The 18,411-nt window shown below is 39.4% G+C and overlaps 2 protein-coding genes across 8 annotated transcripts in view; both read right to left on the bottom strand.

Moving 5' to 3' along the window:
- Positions 1–10,696, bottom strand: part of slc6a18 (solute carrier family 6 member 18) — a 41,644-nt gene extending 30,948 nt beyond the window's left edge. Inside the window, exons 1-5 of one of the 2 annotated variants that reach the window (XM_060921776.1) lie at positions 10,410–10,696; positions 6,455–6,595; positions 3,937–4,074; positions 2,353–2,534; positions 2,134–2,244 (exon numbers count right to left, since the gene is read on the bottom strand). In XM_060921776.1, the coding sequence (XP_060777759.1) occupies positions 2,134–2,244; positions 2,353–2,534; positions 3,937–4,074; positions 6,455–6,595; positions 10,410–10,590 (753 nt within the window). In that variant the 5' untranslated portion in view covers positions 10,591–10,696. The remainder of the gene's footprint in view (positions 1–2,133; positions 2,245–2,352; positions 2,535–3,936; positions 4,075–6,454; positions 6,596–10,409) is intronic. The other variant, XM_060921777.1, reaches the window with a different exon arrangement.
- Positions 10,697–11,088: 392 nt separating this feature from the next.
- Positions 11,089–18,411, bottom strand: part of LOC132886747 (sodium-dependent neutral amino acid transporter B(0)AT1-like) — a 92,503-nt gene continuing 85,180 nt past the window's right edge. For 2 of the 6 annotated variants that reach the window (XM_060921772.1, XM_060921771.1), the window contains exons 5-12: positions 17,660–17,770; positions 16,467–16,579; positions 15,127–15,255; positions 14,881–15,037; positions 14,520–14,724; positions 14,237–14,396; positions 11,956–12,118; positions 11,091–11,691 (exon numbers count right to left, since the gene is read on the bottom strand). In XM_060921772.1, coding sequence (XP_060777755.1) covers positions 11,557–11,691; positions 11,956–12,118; positions 14,237–14,396; positions 14,520–14,724; positions 14,881–15,037; positions 15,127–15,255; positions 16,467–16,579; positions 17,660–17,770 — 1,173 coding nt within the window. In that variant the 3' untranslated portion in view covers positions 11,091–11,556. Of the gene's footprint in view, positions 11,692–11,955; positions 12,119–14,236; positions 14,397–14,519; positions 14,725–14,880; positions 15,038–15,126; positions 15,256–16,466; positions 16,580–17,659; positions 17,771–18,411 lie in introns of all 6 variants that reach the window. The other 4 variants (XM_060921774.1, XM_060921773.1, XM_060921770.1 and 1 more) reach the window with 3 other exon arrangements.

Here is an 18,411-nt window from a genome sequence, read left to right as displayed (position 1 = left end):
ATGCCCTTCCTGACGCAACCCCCTCCAATTTATCCGGGCTTGGGACCGGCACCAAGAGTACACTTATGCGAAATCTTGCTGCTCATATTTTAAAAAAACCCGCTGAAGCATAATAATAATTAAGATGAAATCTTGCTGCTCATATTTAAAAAAAAAATGTTAGATAAATCTTGGTCAATTATCAATATGAGCTGACCTGGACTACTGATCAGAAGGTTGTGAGTTTGAATACCACAACCCCCAGTACTAGTATCCCAGTATCAGTACCAGCAAGGCCCTCAACTCTCATCTGTTTTGCTTCATTGGAAGTTGCTTTGGATAAAAGCATGAGCCAATTTTTTTTTTATATCAGCGGCATATTATGCTTCAGTTTTAAGCTATTAGATTACAATAAGAAAACAATTAAATAACCAATTAGACAGTCTAGTTACAGTGTCTGGCAAAAGTATTCATCCCCCTTGGTGTTTGTCCTGTTTTGTCGCATTACAAGTTGGAATTAAAACAGATTTTTGGGGGATTAGCACCATTTGATTTACACAACATGCCTACCACTTTAAAGGTGAAAATTGTTGTTTTATTGTGACACAAACAATAATTAAGATGAAAAAACAGAAATCTGGAGTGTGCATAGGTATTCATCCCCCAAAGTCAGTACTTTGTAGAGCCACCTTTTGCTGCAATTACAGCTGCAAGTCTCTTGGGGTATGTCTCTATTAGCTTGGCACATCTAGCCACTAGGATTTTTGCCCATTCCTCAAGGCAAAACTGCTCCAACTCCTTCAAGTTAGATGGGTTGTGTTGATGTACAGCAATCTTCAAGTTATGCCACAGATTCTCAATTGGATTGAGGTATGGGCTTTGACTGGGCCATTCCAAGACATTTAAATGTTTCCCTTTAAACCACTCCAGTGTAGCTTTAGCAGTATGTTTAGGGTCATTGTCCTGCTGGAATGTGAACCTTCGTCCCAGTCTCAAACCTCTGGCTGACTCAAACAGGTTTTCCTCCAGAATTGCCCTGTATTTAGTGCCATCCATCTTTCCTTCAGTCTGACCAGCTTTCCTGTCCCTGCAGATGTAAAACTTCCCCACAGCATGATGCTGCCACCACCATGCTTCATTGTAGGGATGGTGTTCTCAGGACGATGGGTTTGCACCACACATGGCATTTTCCATGATGGCCAAAAAGATAAATTTTTGTTTCTTCTGACCAGATAATCATCTTCCTTGTGTTTGGGGAGTCTGTCACATGCTGTTGGGCAAACTCCAAATATGTTTTCTTAAGCAATGGCTTTTTTTCTGGCCAATCTTCTATAAAGTCCCACTCTTTGGAGTGTACAGCTTAAAGTGGTCCTATGGACAGATACTCCCATCTCCACTGTGGATCTTTGCAGTGTTATCTTTGGTGTCTTTGTTGCATCTCTGATTAATGCCCTCCTTGCCTGGTCTGTGAGTTTTGGTGGGCAGCCTTCTCTTGCCAGGTTTGTAGTGGTGCCATGTTCTTTCCATTTTGCTATAATGGATTTAATGATGCTCCGTGGGATATTCAAAATTTGGGATATTTTTATAACCCAACCCTGATCCATAACTTCTCCACAACTTTGTCTCTGACCTGTTTGGAGTGCTCCTTGGTTTTCATGTTGCTTTCTTAGTAGTGTTGCAGAGTCCAGGTCCTTCCAGAACAGGTTGAGTTATACAGACATCATGTGACAGATCATGTGACACTTTGATTGCACACAGGTGGATCTTAATCAACTAATTATATGACTTATGAAGTGAATTGGTTGGACCAGCTCTTATTTAGGGGCTTCATACGAAAGTGGGCAAATACCTATGCACACTCCAGATTTCTGCTTTTTCATCTTAATTATTGTTTGTGTCACAATAAAACAACAATTTTCACCTTTCAAGTTGTAGGCATGCTGTGTAAATCAAATGGTGCTAACCCTCCAAAAATCCATTTTAATTCCAGCTTGTAAGGTGACAAAACAAAAACCAAGGGGGATTGAATACTTTTGCAAGACACTGTACATGACAAAGGAGAACGTTCTAGGTTAATTTACCTAGCATTAACTAGCTAGGCCCCTCCTTTTACAGCAAGTTACCATTTAGCAAATGAATAAGTGCACAACTTACATTTGGTGTGAAGAGGTGGCGCAATCCAAGGGTAGCTCCTGGCAGAGTCAATGCCCGAATCAGAAATATGGTGAGCACAAGATATGGGAAGGTAGCTGTGACATATACCGCCTGCATTCAGAGTTACAGAGTCATTTATTGTTTAACAGTCTGATTCATGAATAAACAAATGCTTAATTGAGCAGTATAATTAAAACAAATTGCGAGCAAGGTCCCGACCTTGCCAATGGTCTCAATGCCTCGAATGAAGCAGATGTAGACAATACACCAAGCTGAAGCCAGACACACCACAAGCCACCACTGAAGACCCCCATTAATTGAAATGTCCGGAGTGATATTGAGTGTCTCTCTGTACCAGAAGTAGTTCACTGACGTGCTCTTCTCACATTCTTCCACATACACTGTAAGAAAATGGAGCATTTATGAACCCTAGCAAGACACTGATAGAGCACTCTCATTCTTACAATAATGTGGTCATGAAATGAGATGGTTGTGTTGAATGAGGTATGACTGAACAGCAGTGAGATTTTGGGTTTAAAAACTTGGAACAATTTAATTCACAAGAAACTTGTACTTTATACGATATACTTATCTAAATAACCTAGATTGAACACTAAGGTTTGTTTTTAGATGTTTTAGTTTTTATTTAATATCTTAATATTGTGGAAAAACTATATTTTAATCAAAATAAAATTTTCTTGAATTGTAATCTCCACTAAAAATCTTATTTATAATAACATATCCGATAATAATACTTTTTTCTCTAATTTTCTTTTACAGATTCTTATTTTCCTTGATACAGATTCCTATATATTTCCCATTTTAAGCCCATAGGTGCGAGCCTAGAGCCAGCACCTCTCCATAAGATGATGCCACCTCTGCTGAATCTGAGCCCATGCAATTAGGTAGGAGCCGGTTATCTCCAGAGGAAAGAAGGCGTCATCATGAGACTTGTTCTTGCTTTTACTGCAGACAGTCTGGACATTTCATCTCCTCTTGCCCATTAAAAGGGTCTGCCCATCAGTAGCTGCAGGGATACAGGTGGGCGTTTCGACACGCTCTTCCCCTGCCGAGTGATCAGTATGTCCTCATAAACTAGTTTTTCAGAATAAGATTCAATCTGTCAAAGCCCTCACTGACTCTGGGGCAGACCACAGCTTTATCAAGACTTCCCTGGCAGAGGAGTTGGGCATTTCCTGACAGGAATTACATTGTCCCCTTGTGACCAGAGCTCTGAATGGGGCTGAGCTCAGCCCAATCTCCCACATCACTGACCTGGTAACTCTGAAGGTTTCAGGGAACCACACTGAATCAATTTCTTTCTTCACCATGAATGATTGTCATGAGCCTATTGTGCTTGATCTCCCATGGTTACACCTAAAAATGTTTTGCCCCCCTTTTTTGCAACCAGAGACCTCCCAAAACATTTATTTTATGAACATAATCCAATGACTCAAATATTTGACTCCTTATTTTAATTGTGTGCAATAATATTTTGGCTATTCATAGGAGCCACAGAGATTTTTGTTACAGAAGTTTCCAACTTGATATTATTTATTGTGCAGTTTGGTTTAAACCCATCCAATTGAAGTAACCAGTCAAACAGGCTAATATCTACAAGAGCTTAATAAAGACTATCATAGTTTTGATAATGATTGTAATTTCTACCAGTGTAAGCAAAAATTCAAAATCACAGACTTCCTGGCTATGCAGTGCAGACCCCACTTTGAGAAACACTGGTGTACCAGATCAAAAATGTGTGGTTTGCCATAAGGCACTGCTGTGATACTGTTTGTGTCTTACCAGTACGATTGATGTTGACTGGGCATGACTGCCATGGTAGTGGGTTTTGGAATGAATGGAAGAAATACCACAGAACCCAGGCCAGTATAGTGTTATAAAACAAACCAACCAAAAATGACACAGTCATTGAGGCCACACCTGTATACATGCACATACAGAGAGAGAGAGAGAGAGAGAGAGAGAGAGAGAGAGAGAGAGAAGAGATCCAGTAAGTACAAAAACAGTGTAGCAATATGTTCACTACATCTTACAAATCAAGGCATGCCAACATCATTACACAGATGTGACAAACACACATGATCATACTGTACCACTGCTGGATGCAACAGACTACCACCAAAACATGCACTGCACTACAGTTACTTATGCCATGTGTACAATGGTGATTGAAAGTTTGTGAACCCTTTAGAATTTTCTATATTTCTGCATAAATATGACCTAAAACATCATCAGATTTTCACACAAGTCCTAAAAGTAGATAAAGAGAACCCAGTTAAACAAATGAGGCAAAAATATTATACTTGGTCATTTATTTATTGAGGAAAATGATCCAATATTACATATCTGTGAGTGGCAAAAGTATGTGAACCTTTACTTTCAGTATCTGGTGTGACCCCCTTGTGCAGCAATAACTGCAACTAATCGTTTCCGGTAACTGTTGATCAGTCTTGCACACCGGCTTGGAGGAATTTTAGCCTATTCCTCCATAAAGAACAGCTTCAACTCTGGGATGTTGGTGGGTTTCCTCATATGAACTGCTCGCTTCAGGTCCTTCCACAACATTTTGATTGGATTAAGGTCAGGGCTTTGACTTGGCCATTCCAAAACATTAACTTTATTCTTCTTTAACCATTCTTTGGTAGAACGACTTGTGTGCTTAGGGTCGTTGTCTTGCTGCATGACCCACCTTCTCTTGAAATTCAGTTCATGGACAACCGTCCTGACATTTTCCTTTAGAATTTGCTGGTATAATTCAGAATTCATTGTTCCATCAATGATGGCAAGCCATCCTGGCCCAGATGCAGCAAAACAGGCCCAAACCATAATACTACCACCACCATGTTTCACAGATGGGATAAGATTCTTATGCTGGAATGCAGTGTTTTCCTTTCTCCAAACATAATGCTTCTCATTTAAACCAAAAAGTTCTATTTTTTTTCTCATCCATCGACAAAACATTTTTCCAATAGCCTTCTGGCTTGTCTACCTGATCTTTAGCAAACTGCAGACGAGCAGCAATGTTCTTTTTGGAGAGCAGTGTTTTTCTCCTTGCAACCCTGCCATGCACACCATTATTGTTCAGTATTCTCCTGATGGTGGACTCATGAACATTAACATTAGCCAAGGTGAGAGAGGCCTTCAGTTGCTTAGAAGTTACCCTGGGGTCCTTTGTGACCTCGCCAACTATTATATGCCTTGCTCTTGGAGTGATCTTTGTTGATCGACCACTCCTGGGAGAGGGTAACAATGGTCTTGAATTTCCTCCCGTAGCGGCCAAAGTAGAATTCATATAGATGTGAATTACAAAAAGGTATAAATAATTTCATTTGAGTGTGTAATTTCATATAAGTAATTTATTTCATGATTAAAATGATGAATAACATGTGGCAGGGTTAGAAGAATTAGAATTAGAAGTATTAGAATTAGAATTCATATGTGAAGAATTAGAACTGTCTCATGCTTCTCAATAATTAGAATTAGAATTCATTCAGCTATATAAGAACGGTCTCGCACTTCTCAGGGTAGATCTCGAGAAGCCGTGGAAGCGAACAGTTTTTCTTAACTGACTCTCTGCATCTTAGAACCTTTGTAATTGTTAAAGTTCAACTTTCAAGACGTTTCAAGTGGATTTATTGCCAGGCACATGGACATTGAGAGTAGAAACAGTTACTTTGGGTCAGAGACTTCGTCAGTGTAAGCTATAGCACTTTTCTCAAGGTCTCACTAAGAACAAGCCTCTACACCTCCATTTATACACAATCTGTCTGACTGTAGTTTGGTGGAGTCCAAACTCTTTAGAGATGGTTTTGTAACCTTTTCCAGCCTGATGAGCATCAACAACACTTTTTCTGAGGTCCTCAGAAATCTCCTTTGTTCATGCCATGATACACTTCCACAAACGTGCTGTGAAGATCAAACTTTGATAGATCCCTGTTCTTTAAATAAAACAGGGTGCCTACTCACACCTGATTGTCATCCCATTGATTGAAAACACCTGACTCTCATTTCACCTTCAAATGAACTGCTAATCTTAGAGGTTCACATACTTTTTCCACTCACAGATATGTAATATTGGATCATTTTCCTCAAGAAAAAAATGACCAAGCATAATATTTTGTCTCATTTGTTTAACTGGGCTCTCTTTATCTACTTTTAGGACTTGTGTGAAAATTTGATGATGTTTTAGGTCATATTTATGCAGAAATATAGAAAATTCTAAAGGGTTCACAAACTTTCAAGCACCACTGTACACATAGTTCTTTACAAGTAGTCATTCCATAAATCTAACAATACCCACCTACTCCTCCTAGATAAGGTGAGATTGAGCTCCAGACTCCTATGCTGCCCATTCGGAGCCTCTGACCAATAGCCAGCTCTATATGAAGCAGCGGAAGGCCCTCAAACACCAGTGCTATGAAGTATGGGATCAGAAATGCACCTAAGTACAGACACATTACATTATATTACATGGCATTTAGCAGACATTCTTATCCAGAGCGACGTACAACAAGACATGTTTTATTATCTCAATAACAAATCGGATCTTTACTCCAGACAACAGTGTTGATCTTTATTGAAACATAAATCCATCCATCCCTTATCTGTAACCGCTTATCCTGTACAGGGTCACAGGCAACCTGGAGCCTATCCCATATACCGGGTGCTCCGATTTCCCCCACAATCCAAAGACATGCAGGTTAGGTTAATATGGGATGGCCTTGGGCTGATGTGCCCTTGAGCGAGGCACCTAGCTCCCAACTGCTCCCTGGGTGCTGTTAGCATGGCTGCCCACTGCTCTGGGTATGTGTGTGTGCTCATTGCTCATGTGTGTGTGTGCATGTGTATGTTCACTGCTTCAGATGGGTTAAATGCAGAGAGGAAATTTCACAAGTGTGTGATGAATAATGTTGTGCTTTCTCTCTTTCTTTATCCAAGCCGACTACGGGCGAGAGGCGGGGTACACCCTGGACAAGTTACCAGATCATTGCAGGGCTGACACATAGAGACAAACAACCATTCACACTCACACCTACAGTCAATTTCGAGCCACCAATTAGTCTAACCTGCATGTCTTTGGACTGTGGGGGAAACCGGAGCACCCAGAGGAAACCCACACAGACATGGAGAGAACATGCAAACTCCACACAGAAAGGTCCCGTCGGCCACTGGGCTTGAACCCAGAACCTTCTTGCTGTGAGGCGACAGTGCTAACCACTACACCACCGTGCCGCCGAAACATAAATTGCCCACAGTATTGGTTAGCTTAGCTGTGCTAGCTAATAAGCTAATGCTATGTGAGTCACAAGCTACGTAACAATTGTCAAACAAATTACTGAAATGATAAAGGAATAAAGTGCAGTAAAATTATTCTGTTCTGAAATTTGCTGAATAAAAATCACGATTTCAATGTAAAAGAAAATAAAGGTATATTTTAGCATTTAGCATGCAGCTTGCTCATTGTCACATTATTATACAAACACATTATTATACTTCTGGATTCTTAAGAACTGTGGTTATTAACACATCAAAAGATTACCAACAGTCTTAGAGAAGCAATTAAGTTTCAACTATCATGCTAACTTCGACATTTTTTATCATATTTATCCTTGTTTTCATCTCACTAAGCACACCAAATGTGCTGTAGAGGATAGAACATTTTTGTTGTTGAAAGTTCTCATGTATTCTGATAACCTGCCATGTTACTGAGCTTATCTTTAACATTGGAAACACTGGACTGGGAGCATTTTCTGTAGGCTACATTATTTACAAAATGGGACCTTGACCTGAATTTTTTTTTTTTTTTACCTGAGAGCACCTTTACCATGTAACTGATTTAACTTCAGTCTTTAAAAAACAAAACAGTATTCTGTACTTCATGACGAATAGCCAGTAATGAATGTTTTGTTACTTTCTAATGTACTGTACACAGTGCAGTGGGTGAACCTGTTTCTGTATTTACCTATGTACAGTTATATTTACTTTTGACAAAAAGCTATTAATCCACTTATGAAAGGTCCTAAAAGTGCAAATATCACATGCATTAGAGCCATATCTCTTTATATAAAAGGTTTTGATGTAGATGATATCTTTTGTATACCAAAATATATTCTGGGGAAAAAAAAAAAAAAAAAAAGCCCTGAGTTTTGTGTAAGCTTGTGTGTATTTGTGTATGTGCCCCCCCCCCGTGGTTCTGCACTTATAAAAAAAGTGTGTGTGTGTGTGTGTGTGTGTTGGGGGGGGGGGGGGGGGGGGTTGGATGTTTGTGTGGTTGGTTGGTTGGTTAGGGAGGGCTCAACATTTTGACCTACACTTTTTATAAAATTCATGAAAGATGATATGACAAGTACATTAATAGTGTTATTCAAGCAAGCAACATAATATATGGAATTGCTATCAGTCAGTTTGCATTTAAGTACCAAATATTGTACTTTATTCATTCTCTGAAAATGGGAAGGTCTTTTAATATCTCCAACAGTATTTGAATTAATGCTATTTTATTTTTATTGCATTCCTATTTATTTAATCTGAGCAGTCGTTTTTTTAAAATTAAGTTCAGTATATCTGATGTGAGCATTTTATAATCTGCCTCTCAGAAGTACGAACAAAATATCTGTGACATGTTTTCGTGACTTTAATAGTTGTCTGAGTGTTCATCTACACTTGCTAAACCACAGTTTCCTCTCAGCACTGCACACCATCACTGTTCAACTTCATGACAGACTCTACACTCAGGATAAGCTGACTTTCTGATGAACAAAACGGAAAATATTTAACCCACACACCAAGTTACAGGTCTTCAAAATCGCCTGGACATTGATGTTGATTTTATAATAACATCCAGAAACATTTACATATCCGTTTTATATAATTTGATTTAATATACACTCACTGGCCACATTATTAGTTACACCCATATACCTGCTGTTTTATGCAGTTCTCTAATCAGCCGATCCCCTGACAGCAGCACAACGCATAAAATCATGCAGATACAAATCAAGAGCTTCGGTTAATGTTCAATTCAAACCTCAGAATGGGAAAAAATTGTGATCTCAAAGTGTGACTTTCACTGTGGCATGTGTGTTGGTGCCAGATGGACTGGTTTGAGTGTTTCAGAAACTGCTGATCTCCTGGGATTTTCACACACAACAGTCTTGACCTATATCTACATGATTTTTTTTAAACACAGAAATGTTGCAAAACACAGAATAGTATGGGGGAAAAAACTGAGTGAGAGACAGTTCTGTGAGTGGAAACACCTTGTTGATAAGCGAGATCAGAGGAAAATGGCCAGATTGGTTCGAGCTGCCAGGAAGGATATAACGCCTCATATAATCACTCTTTATAACCATGGTGAGCAGGAAAGCATCTCAGCATGCAACAGCAGAAGACCACATTGGGTTCCATTCCTGCCAGCCAAGAACAGGGATCTTAGAATCAAAAACAAGTTCCTACTGAAGTGGTCAGTGGGTGTATTGTTTTGTAAATCAGGATCATCAGCAAAATGGATTACATCTATTTCTGAAAACAGGGGTTCCAAATTTTCAAGTGTCAGTTACTTTGATAGTTTTGTGTGTGGATAAATGTTTTCCTGTTAGTGTACCACAAGGGTTCTCAAACCTTTTTCAATCAAGGACCCCTTCAGTGCAAGTTTATTTTATGAACATTACTCAGTTATTCAAATATTAGACTCATCATTTCAATGTGTACAATAATATTTTGCCTATTTATTTGAACCACATAGCTTTTTTGATATGATATTTCCACCTGCAGAACACTTCGGTCCAAATTGACATATTTATCAGCCTAATTGTTTTTGAGTTTAATTCAAGGGATCAGACAAACAGGCTAATAATGACATATGTGCTCTATAATATACATGATATTATCCCCTTCGGACACAAGGAAAAATGCTATGGAACTTCATGTGTACAATTGTACACATTATGTCCAAAGGGGTTAAAACAAATTGCTAAGTGCTGCAGATTGATTAAGACTATCTAGGTTAATGTTTCAAGTTATAAGGATGGAACTATTAAGATTTAAAGACTTTAACTCAGAAGAAAACTGAATTAATTCCTATTCAGGGATTGAGGAATTAAATCCCCAGACTTGACCTCTTAGTTTAGGTAGAGTTTAAAGAATTAGAATCCAGCTAACATGCCTTTTTAGCTAGAGAATAATAAATCAGTATACAGCACATAGCACTAAAAAAAAACTGTTCTGAACAAAATAAACTGCCTAAAGTCTCTTACCTCCTCCATATACCTGACACAAATAAGGGAACCGCCATACATTCCCCAAGCCAACAGCAAATCCGATGCATGTCAGCAGATACTGAAGCTTATTGTCCCATTTGGGGCGTTCTTCAGTCTTAGTGGCCTCCTCTGAAGCTGGGTTCAGCTCGATGTCTTTGGTGATCTGAGCTCCATCCATTCTTCAATTTACTTTGTGGTTGACTTGAGTTAAAGGCCAAATCTGACTGTCATTTCCTCTTCACGCCAGCTCTTCTCTTCAGCTTGACAATTTCTGGGTTTATTTTCCTCAGAAGAAGGGGAGGAGCTTTGGTACTTTTGCTCAATCCACACTATGCTACAGAGTACTGTAGCATAGTATTTTTTTCTGGCACATTTTCAGTGGTGCTGAGATATGCCAGGAAGCACAGACAGTTATAGAAGCAAGCACTCCTTCTCAGTTGTTTACTTAAGCAAGCTGTAGTAGCATAGAGCATCTAATCTACACATTTACTGGTTACTCATTGCCATGACTTCAGAATTGAAGGATGTTAACTATGGGCTTTCTCCAACTATTCTACAGATGGGCTTAATGTATCACTTTGTACTAAATTGATTAAATAAGTAAAATGATTACTCAAAACCATAAATATATCCAAAGGAAAATAACCTTTGGTTAAGAGTGATATTTTTATTTTCATAAAATCTGGCTTGTTTTAGGAAAACAGGAAAACATGGAACAATTTATATATGTAAAGTCCTTTGAACAAGTTTTGATTCATTAAATAAAATGACTCAACATGTTCGTTAACAAGACTAAAATTGTCATATAATGCAAATATAATACACTGAAAATGTTTGGTAAAAAATAAATAAGGTTCTCTAGTATTGTGATGGCACAAACTAATACAAAGGGCGTTCATTTGAATATCACAAGCACAATTTGACATACATTATTGACATGCTGTATTCATATAGGATTATGAAGGATAAATATAATTTTCTAAAACCAGCAGAGGGTGCATTTCTTACAATGATCAATTATAACTGTCAGAATTGTAGAAAAAAGTCCTTTAAAATGATATTAAAAATACTAATTATCAAATTACCAATGACCAAAAATATATATATATCACCCTGTCACCTTCATAAGGCTTGTTTTCTGTATTTAACAACAGCGATTCCGTATAACCCTGATAATGGCAGCAACAGGTACAACAAGACTAGGAGTCCCAGCCAACATGAAGATTATTACATAGATCCACGGTGAGTAGGTCTTCTCCTCCAAAGTAGGAAATTCAGGCTGTAATGCAAACAGATGAGCAGAGATTGTCAGGCTAACTGCTGTGTATGAAACATTTCTTCCCTGACCAATGGAAACATATGGATCACGTCAGTCACTCTGAAAAAGAGTATCTGGTAAATGACTAAATGCAAATGTAGGTAATGTTCACCACAGACTCTCATGGAATGAACCCACATGGCAATTTAGCTTACAAATGCTTATTAACTTGGATCATGCTATACTTTAAGCTCTTAGCACATGCAACTTCATGAATGACCTTACCGATTCGGGGTCCCAGGTGATGTAAAAGAGCTCCTTGGAGACAGTGGTAACGAAGTAAAAAATGAAGATGAATAACATGATGATGGGGCTGATAAATCTCCATGTGGCCTGCCAGAAGATATTGGGCTTGTGGCCAATCATGAAAAACAGATCTTCATTGAACCTGTTGGGAGAGCACATGGTCTCGGATTTGAAGCCACTCTAGTATGTAGCAGTTTTGATTTAAAAGGTGTTGACTGATATTTCTGTTAACCAAAGTATGCTGTAATTTTCACACCACAGACTTTTCCTCTGAGTACCCCGTAACCACAAATAATAGGCATATATATCATCTCATCTCATCTCATTATCTCTAGCCGCTTTATCCTTCTACAGGGTCGCAGGCAAGCTGGAGCCTATCCCAGCTGACTACGGGCGAAAGGCGGGGTACACCCTGGACAAGTCGCCAGGTCATCACAGGGCAGGCATATATATATATATATATATATATATATATATATATATATATATATATATATATATATATATATAAAATTAAAACATCTAATGTTTTCATCTTTGTAATAAAAAGGGGGACATTTCTGGTTTTCATGTATTTTGATAATGCATTGCATAAAAAGTGGGATTTTCCTCACGGAGTGCACTGTAGGCCAATTCTGCAACTGGTTAACATTAATTAAAGACAATGTGAACATCTCTGGTATGGGTACATAGTTTAGATTTATAGACTCTTAAATTGTAGGCGAGCTGAAATAGATGTTTTAGACCCATCAAAGTAAATATATTAAATACCATATATGGCACTAGTAATGGACAATATATTTAAAAATATACAAAACACAACACAATTTAAATGAACACTTTACTTCAATCCAAGCAATTTCAAGGTATGGTAACACATGGGTGCCGCCAGGGGGGGAAAGGTTAGAACAATTCTAGGGGCCCAGCACTGCCATGGGGCCCTTTAAGGGGCTGATAATATGCTTTTAATGATTTTAATAAGACTTTTGAAATAACAATGCAATATTCCATCTGGTAAAATGAGCTAATTGAACAAGGTTGTCTATTTCTTGAGTTCTTCAACATAGTCATTTAACCCTCCCCCTTTTGCGAAATGGTACGGTCCAGTTCTGGTAGAAGCACGATGCGTTAAATCTGTGTGCTGATCAGTGCAACACTACTTGCTGCTGTGTCGCGGTGCAGCAGCCAGCAGTGGAGTGCGTACAGTCTATGATCGCTAAATATGAAGAGTGGCTGTCAAAAACGTAAAGAAAGGCAGCTGAAAGCTGAGAGGGACCGGAGAGGCAGGCAACTGGTCACTCAGTTTTTCCCAAAGAAAGGTAGCTATCGCTCACATGTGTGTTCAAAATATTAGCGAATGGTAAATGAACAGTATGAACGTGGTTGGATTAGCCTATCAAGAGAACACTTTTACAGTTTGTACAGTGACATTTTTTCCATTTTAATAACTGAACTGACTTGTGTGATAAACAAGATGAAATATTACGCTATGCTGGTGCTAATAACTAGTGCTAATAACCAGTTTCATAACTAATGGGGTGCCCTAAATATGCACAGATTCAGCCTCAGGGTGACCTCCGCCCTACCAAACCACTGAACCCCCCTTTGGAGAAGGAGGTAAGCAGCAATACAACCCATAAATGCTTTAGGATTGCTGCTTTTGTTGAAAGTTGGGGGGCCCAAAATTCTAATCTTTCATGGGGCCCAAAATTTCTGGCGGCACCCCTGTGGTAATATATTATTATTATTATTATTATTGGCGGCACGGTGGTGTAGTGGTTAGCGCTGTCGCCTCACAGCAAGAAGGTCCGGGTTCGAGCCCCGTGGCCGGCGAGGGCCTTTCTGTGTGGAGTTTGCATGTTCTCCGCGTGGGTTTCCTCTGGGTGCTCCGGTTTCCCCCACAGTCCAAAGACATGCAGGTTAGGTTAACTGGTGACTCTAAATTGACCGTAGGTGTGAATGTATGCCTGTGTCTATGTGTCAGCCCTGTGATGACCTGGCGACTTGTCCAGGGTGTACCCCGCCTTTCACCCGTAGTCAGCTGGGATAGGCTCCAGCTTGCCTGCGACCCTGTAGAACAGGATAAAGTGGCTAGAGATAATTATATATATATATATATATATATATATATATATATATATATATATATAATAGGTAAATTATACCAAAGCTTGAAAAATGATAGGGTATGAAACAAAGATGTCCAAGAAAGGCATGGAAGAACTGGTTTTGTCCAAGAAAATCAGCGGCATTCACTTACCTATCTATTCCATAAACATACACCACTCCAACTATCTCACAGAAGGCAATAATGAGTAGAGGGACGGAACCAGCATAATTATCAAAGAGTGCCAGCCAGTAATTCCCTGACCCTTGGACGAATATTAATGCAATTAAACAGCACACCAGACAGGTAAGTCCTGAAAAAAAAAAAACAGTCCAGTGTGTGACTTTTATAACATGTCCCAAAAATTGCAATAAGAGTCTCTTAATTTTAATGTGTGCCAAAAATCCTGGCAGATGATCTTATCTGAGTACTGTACCTGAGAGCACTTCTTTAGGCCAGTGTTTAGGGAAGATATTTAAGTCCTGCAAAGGCACCAAGACTCCTTCGATGGTTCCAAACATGGAAGACAAGCCAAGGCAGAAGAGCATGACAAAGAAAAGGACAGACCACAGTGGAGACAAGGGCATCTTTGTGATGGCCTCAGTGAACACAATGAAGGCTAGGCCTGTGCCCTCTACACCCTGTTTAACAAGAGAAGCAAAGCATGGAAGCATTCATGTCTCTTCTTTAAGCCTTAAAATATTGTGAGGGAGAAATTAGAGCTCAACATTGTGCTACGTAATTCAAAAGGTGTAAACCACAAAGGTAAATAATTTTTGAGAGAAAAACAACTCTACCTCACTGAGGAACGTGTTCAGGACACATTTCGAAAGACTTAGGCTCTGAATGATATGAGGGTATGTGTTGTTAAGCTCTTTAAAAACTTCATCGTAGTTACTTTTGGTGATGTTTGCTTCTGGCAGCTCAAATGTGTTCAGTAAAGTCATAATGTTTCTGTGGGTGACATGCAGAGCACATTCTTAGATAAGCTCTTTTCCAGACACAGATATCTGCTTTTAAGAGAACAGGTCACAAGTACATACCCTGAAAGACAATCATCAAATCTCTCATTGGCTCTGAAACCGATGATGGTGTAGATTACAGTGGCAGCAAAGACTGAGGTGAAGGCATTGATGACGGAGATGATCACAGCATCCTGCTCACAGTTGTTACTGAAAGAAGGATATATGCACCTTAGGACACAATATTATTTATTTATTTTATCTTGACACCCTGTAGGTCAATTGGCCTGTCGGTTCCCAGCCTCTTATGAGGCTGACTGCATCTATCATCTACCAACAGCTTGTTGCAGCTTCCCAGACAAAGAACAATTCACACTTATGGGAAATGTAGAGTAGCCATTTGACCTAACTGCAAGTCTTTGGTGGAAACCAGAGCATGGGGAGAAAACCCACGCAGACATGGGGAGAACATACAAACTCAGTGGCATGCACAGATAGACACGAGGTGGTGCTCAAGCACCTGCCCCTCTGCCCTAAAAAGTGCCCTTTTGAATTTTTTTTTTTTTTTACAGTTTACTGAGGCCAATGTCAACATGATCTTTTAGAAAAGCCGCGGCATTAAAAGCGTGTGTGAAAATAATGTCCCGATGTGTGCCCCCTCCGCACACACACCGGACCTCTGTCTCTCTTGCTCTGTCACGTGAACAAGCGTGCAGTGCATTCAATGTGACGTTGCAGCAGCATAGCGTCCTGGAAGCCACGGCCTTGTCGTAGCGCAGACAACACATCGGGCAGTCAGTCAGCTCTTCCCCTGCCCCACCAGCCAGGTAACACATGAATCGAGTGAAAATGTATTGTTTGCCCTCTAAGCCCAAGCTGTAATTATTTTGTCGTGAAGTAGCCCGTCGCATACAGAAACAACTGCACATAAGTATTATATTTTTCGCTAGACCATTTTCAGATTTAGGAAAACAAAAATTTATTATTTTTCTATTTTGTTCAACTAGAGATTCCTGGCAAAGTCAAAAAGCCTTGATGTAATAAATTAACATTAAGTGGTTGTTTTACACCTTTAAAAACTAAAACGGGTCAGTGGCGACCCGAACACAAGAGGAGGGTTAAATCTCAGACTTTTATAATAAGGTGTTCCACATGCGCAAAAAAGTGCCCTTTTTTCCCCCCCAGACCACTTGCCCCCCAAAATGTCTGTGCACGCCACTGTACAAACTCCACACAGAAAGGCTCCCATCAGCCACTGGGCTTGAACCCAGAGCTTTCTTGGTGTGAGGCGACAGCGCTAATCACTGCACTGCCCTAGGACACAATACTAGAGAGTAATTAACATTTAAAATATGTTTCAGCAGTTGTCTCTAACATGAGTAGGCTGTTACCTGCTCAATTGCTGTCACTTATGGACTTACTGGATTGAGTTGTAGCTGGAGAAGGAGATGAGGCCACCAGACGCCAGAGAGAAGGAATAGAAGACTTGAGCACCTGCATCCAGCCAGGTCGATGGGTTTGCTAACTCCTTGAGCTATACAAAAAACATGCACACACAAATCGTACGTGTATATGACTACAATATACAGTAGTGCCTTGCAAAAGTATTCATCCCCTTGGTGTTTGTCCTGTTTTGTCACATTACAAGCTGGAATTAAAATGGATTTTGGGGGGGGTTAGCACCATTTGATTTACACAACATGCCTACCACTTTAAAGGTGCAAATTGTTGTTTTATTGTGACGCAAACAATAATTAAGATGAAAAAACAGAAATCTGGAGTGTACATAAGACCGCCTTGGGAAATGCCATGTGTGGCGCAAACCCAACACTTCCCATTACCCTGAGAACACTATTCCTACAGTGAAGCATGGTGGTGGCAGCATCATGCTGTGGGGACGTTTTTCATCTGCAGCGACAGGAAAGCTGGTCAGGACTGAAGGAAAGATGGATGGCACTAAATACAGGGCAATTCTGGAGGAAAACCTGTTTGAGTCAGCCAGAGGTTTGAGACTGGGACGAAGGTTCACATTCCAGCAGGACAATGACCCTAAACATACTGCTAAAGCTACACTAGAGTGGTTTAAAGGGAAATATTTAAATGTCTTGGAATGGCCTAATCAAAGCCCAGACCTCAATCCAATTGAGAATCTGTGGGATAACTTGAAGATTGCTGTACACCAATGCAACCCATCTAACTTGAAGGAGTTGGAGTAGTTTTGCCATGAGGAATGGGCAAAAATCCCAGTGGCTAGACGTGCTAAGCTAATAGAGACATACCCTAAGAGACTTGCAGCTGTAATTGCAGCAAAAAGTGACTCAACAAAGTATTGACTTTGGGGGGTGAATATCTATGCACATTCCAGATTTCTGTTTTTTCATCTTAATTATGGTTTGTGTCACAAAAACAAAACAAAAAACTATTTGCACCTTTAAAGTGGTAGGCATGTTGTGTAAATCAAATGGTGCTAACCCCCCAAAAATCCATTTTAATACTTTTGCAAGACACTGTATAGTACTGTAGTAAATCATGGTGATTGCCATAGTCATTTAATTGTCCTTTAGCACTGTAAAAGAAAGTGATTTCCCATGCATATATATATATATATACTTACATCTGGTGTAAATAGAAATTTAATTCCATCAACGGAGCCTTTCAGTGTCAGTCCTCTGATTAGAAAAATGGTGAGAACCACATAGGGTAATGTGGAGGTCACATATACTGCCTTGGGAGGAGATATAAAGAGTTCCTGTTTAGGTTCCAGTAATATCAGATATAAAACTGATTCATTATGAAATATGCTAATCACCCCTCAGGTATATGATTCACTTCTAGAACCCGACATTTGGAATGTTTGTACAATAAGCATAGCATGTATGCAAAGCTATATTAATAATTGACATTACTTTTAATGACATGACTCTGTTATTTTAAAGGAGAAAACCAATTATGGATGTTAAATAAGCAATAAGAATTTATTAGTTATAGCTTTATTATATGCAGTTTTAGTACATGCATTCAAAAGCATAGCCTGTTTAACAGCGTATGGGCTACTGGTAGTCGGTTATTTAGCACAAAAGTCTTTTAGCACAAATCTGAAGTCTTAGCACAGCTATGTTCTTTAGCACAACTCTGGATTATGGTCACAATAATCAAAAAAAATACTCATCTTGATATAGGACGGGGTTTATTATGATTGCTTAGGGACTGGAAGCTGGAATTTCTGCTGCTGTGCATGTTAAGGATCAGTTGTTTGATCCCTGAAACATGGACTGAAAATCCGATTCTTTGGCATCTTTGGATATTTGTAGTTAAGCCATAACAAACATTGAACTGTGGGCACCTTCATAGATATGATCAGAAGTG

Source organism: Neoarius graeffei, chromosome 5 (assembly GCF_027579695.1).
Source record: "Neoarius graeffei isolate fNeoGra1 chromosome 5, fNeoGra1.pri, whole genome shotgun sequence".
NCBI lineage: Eukaryota > Metazoa > Chordata > Actinopteri > Siluriformes > Ariidae > Neoarius > Neoarius graeffei.
The sequence above is the reverse complement of the archived record's forward strand: the minus strand, read 5'-3'. Positions and strand labels throughout refer to the sequence as shown.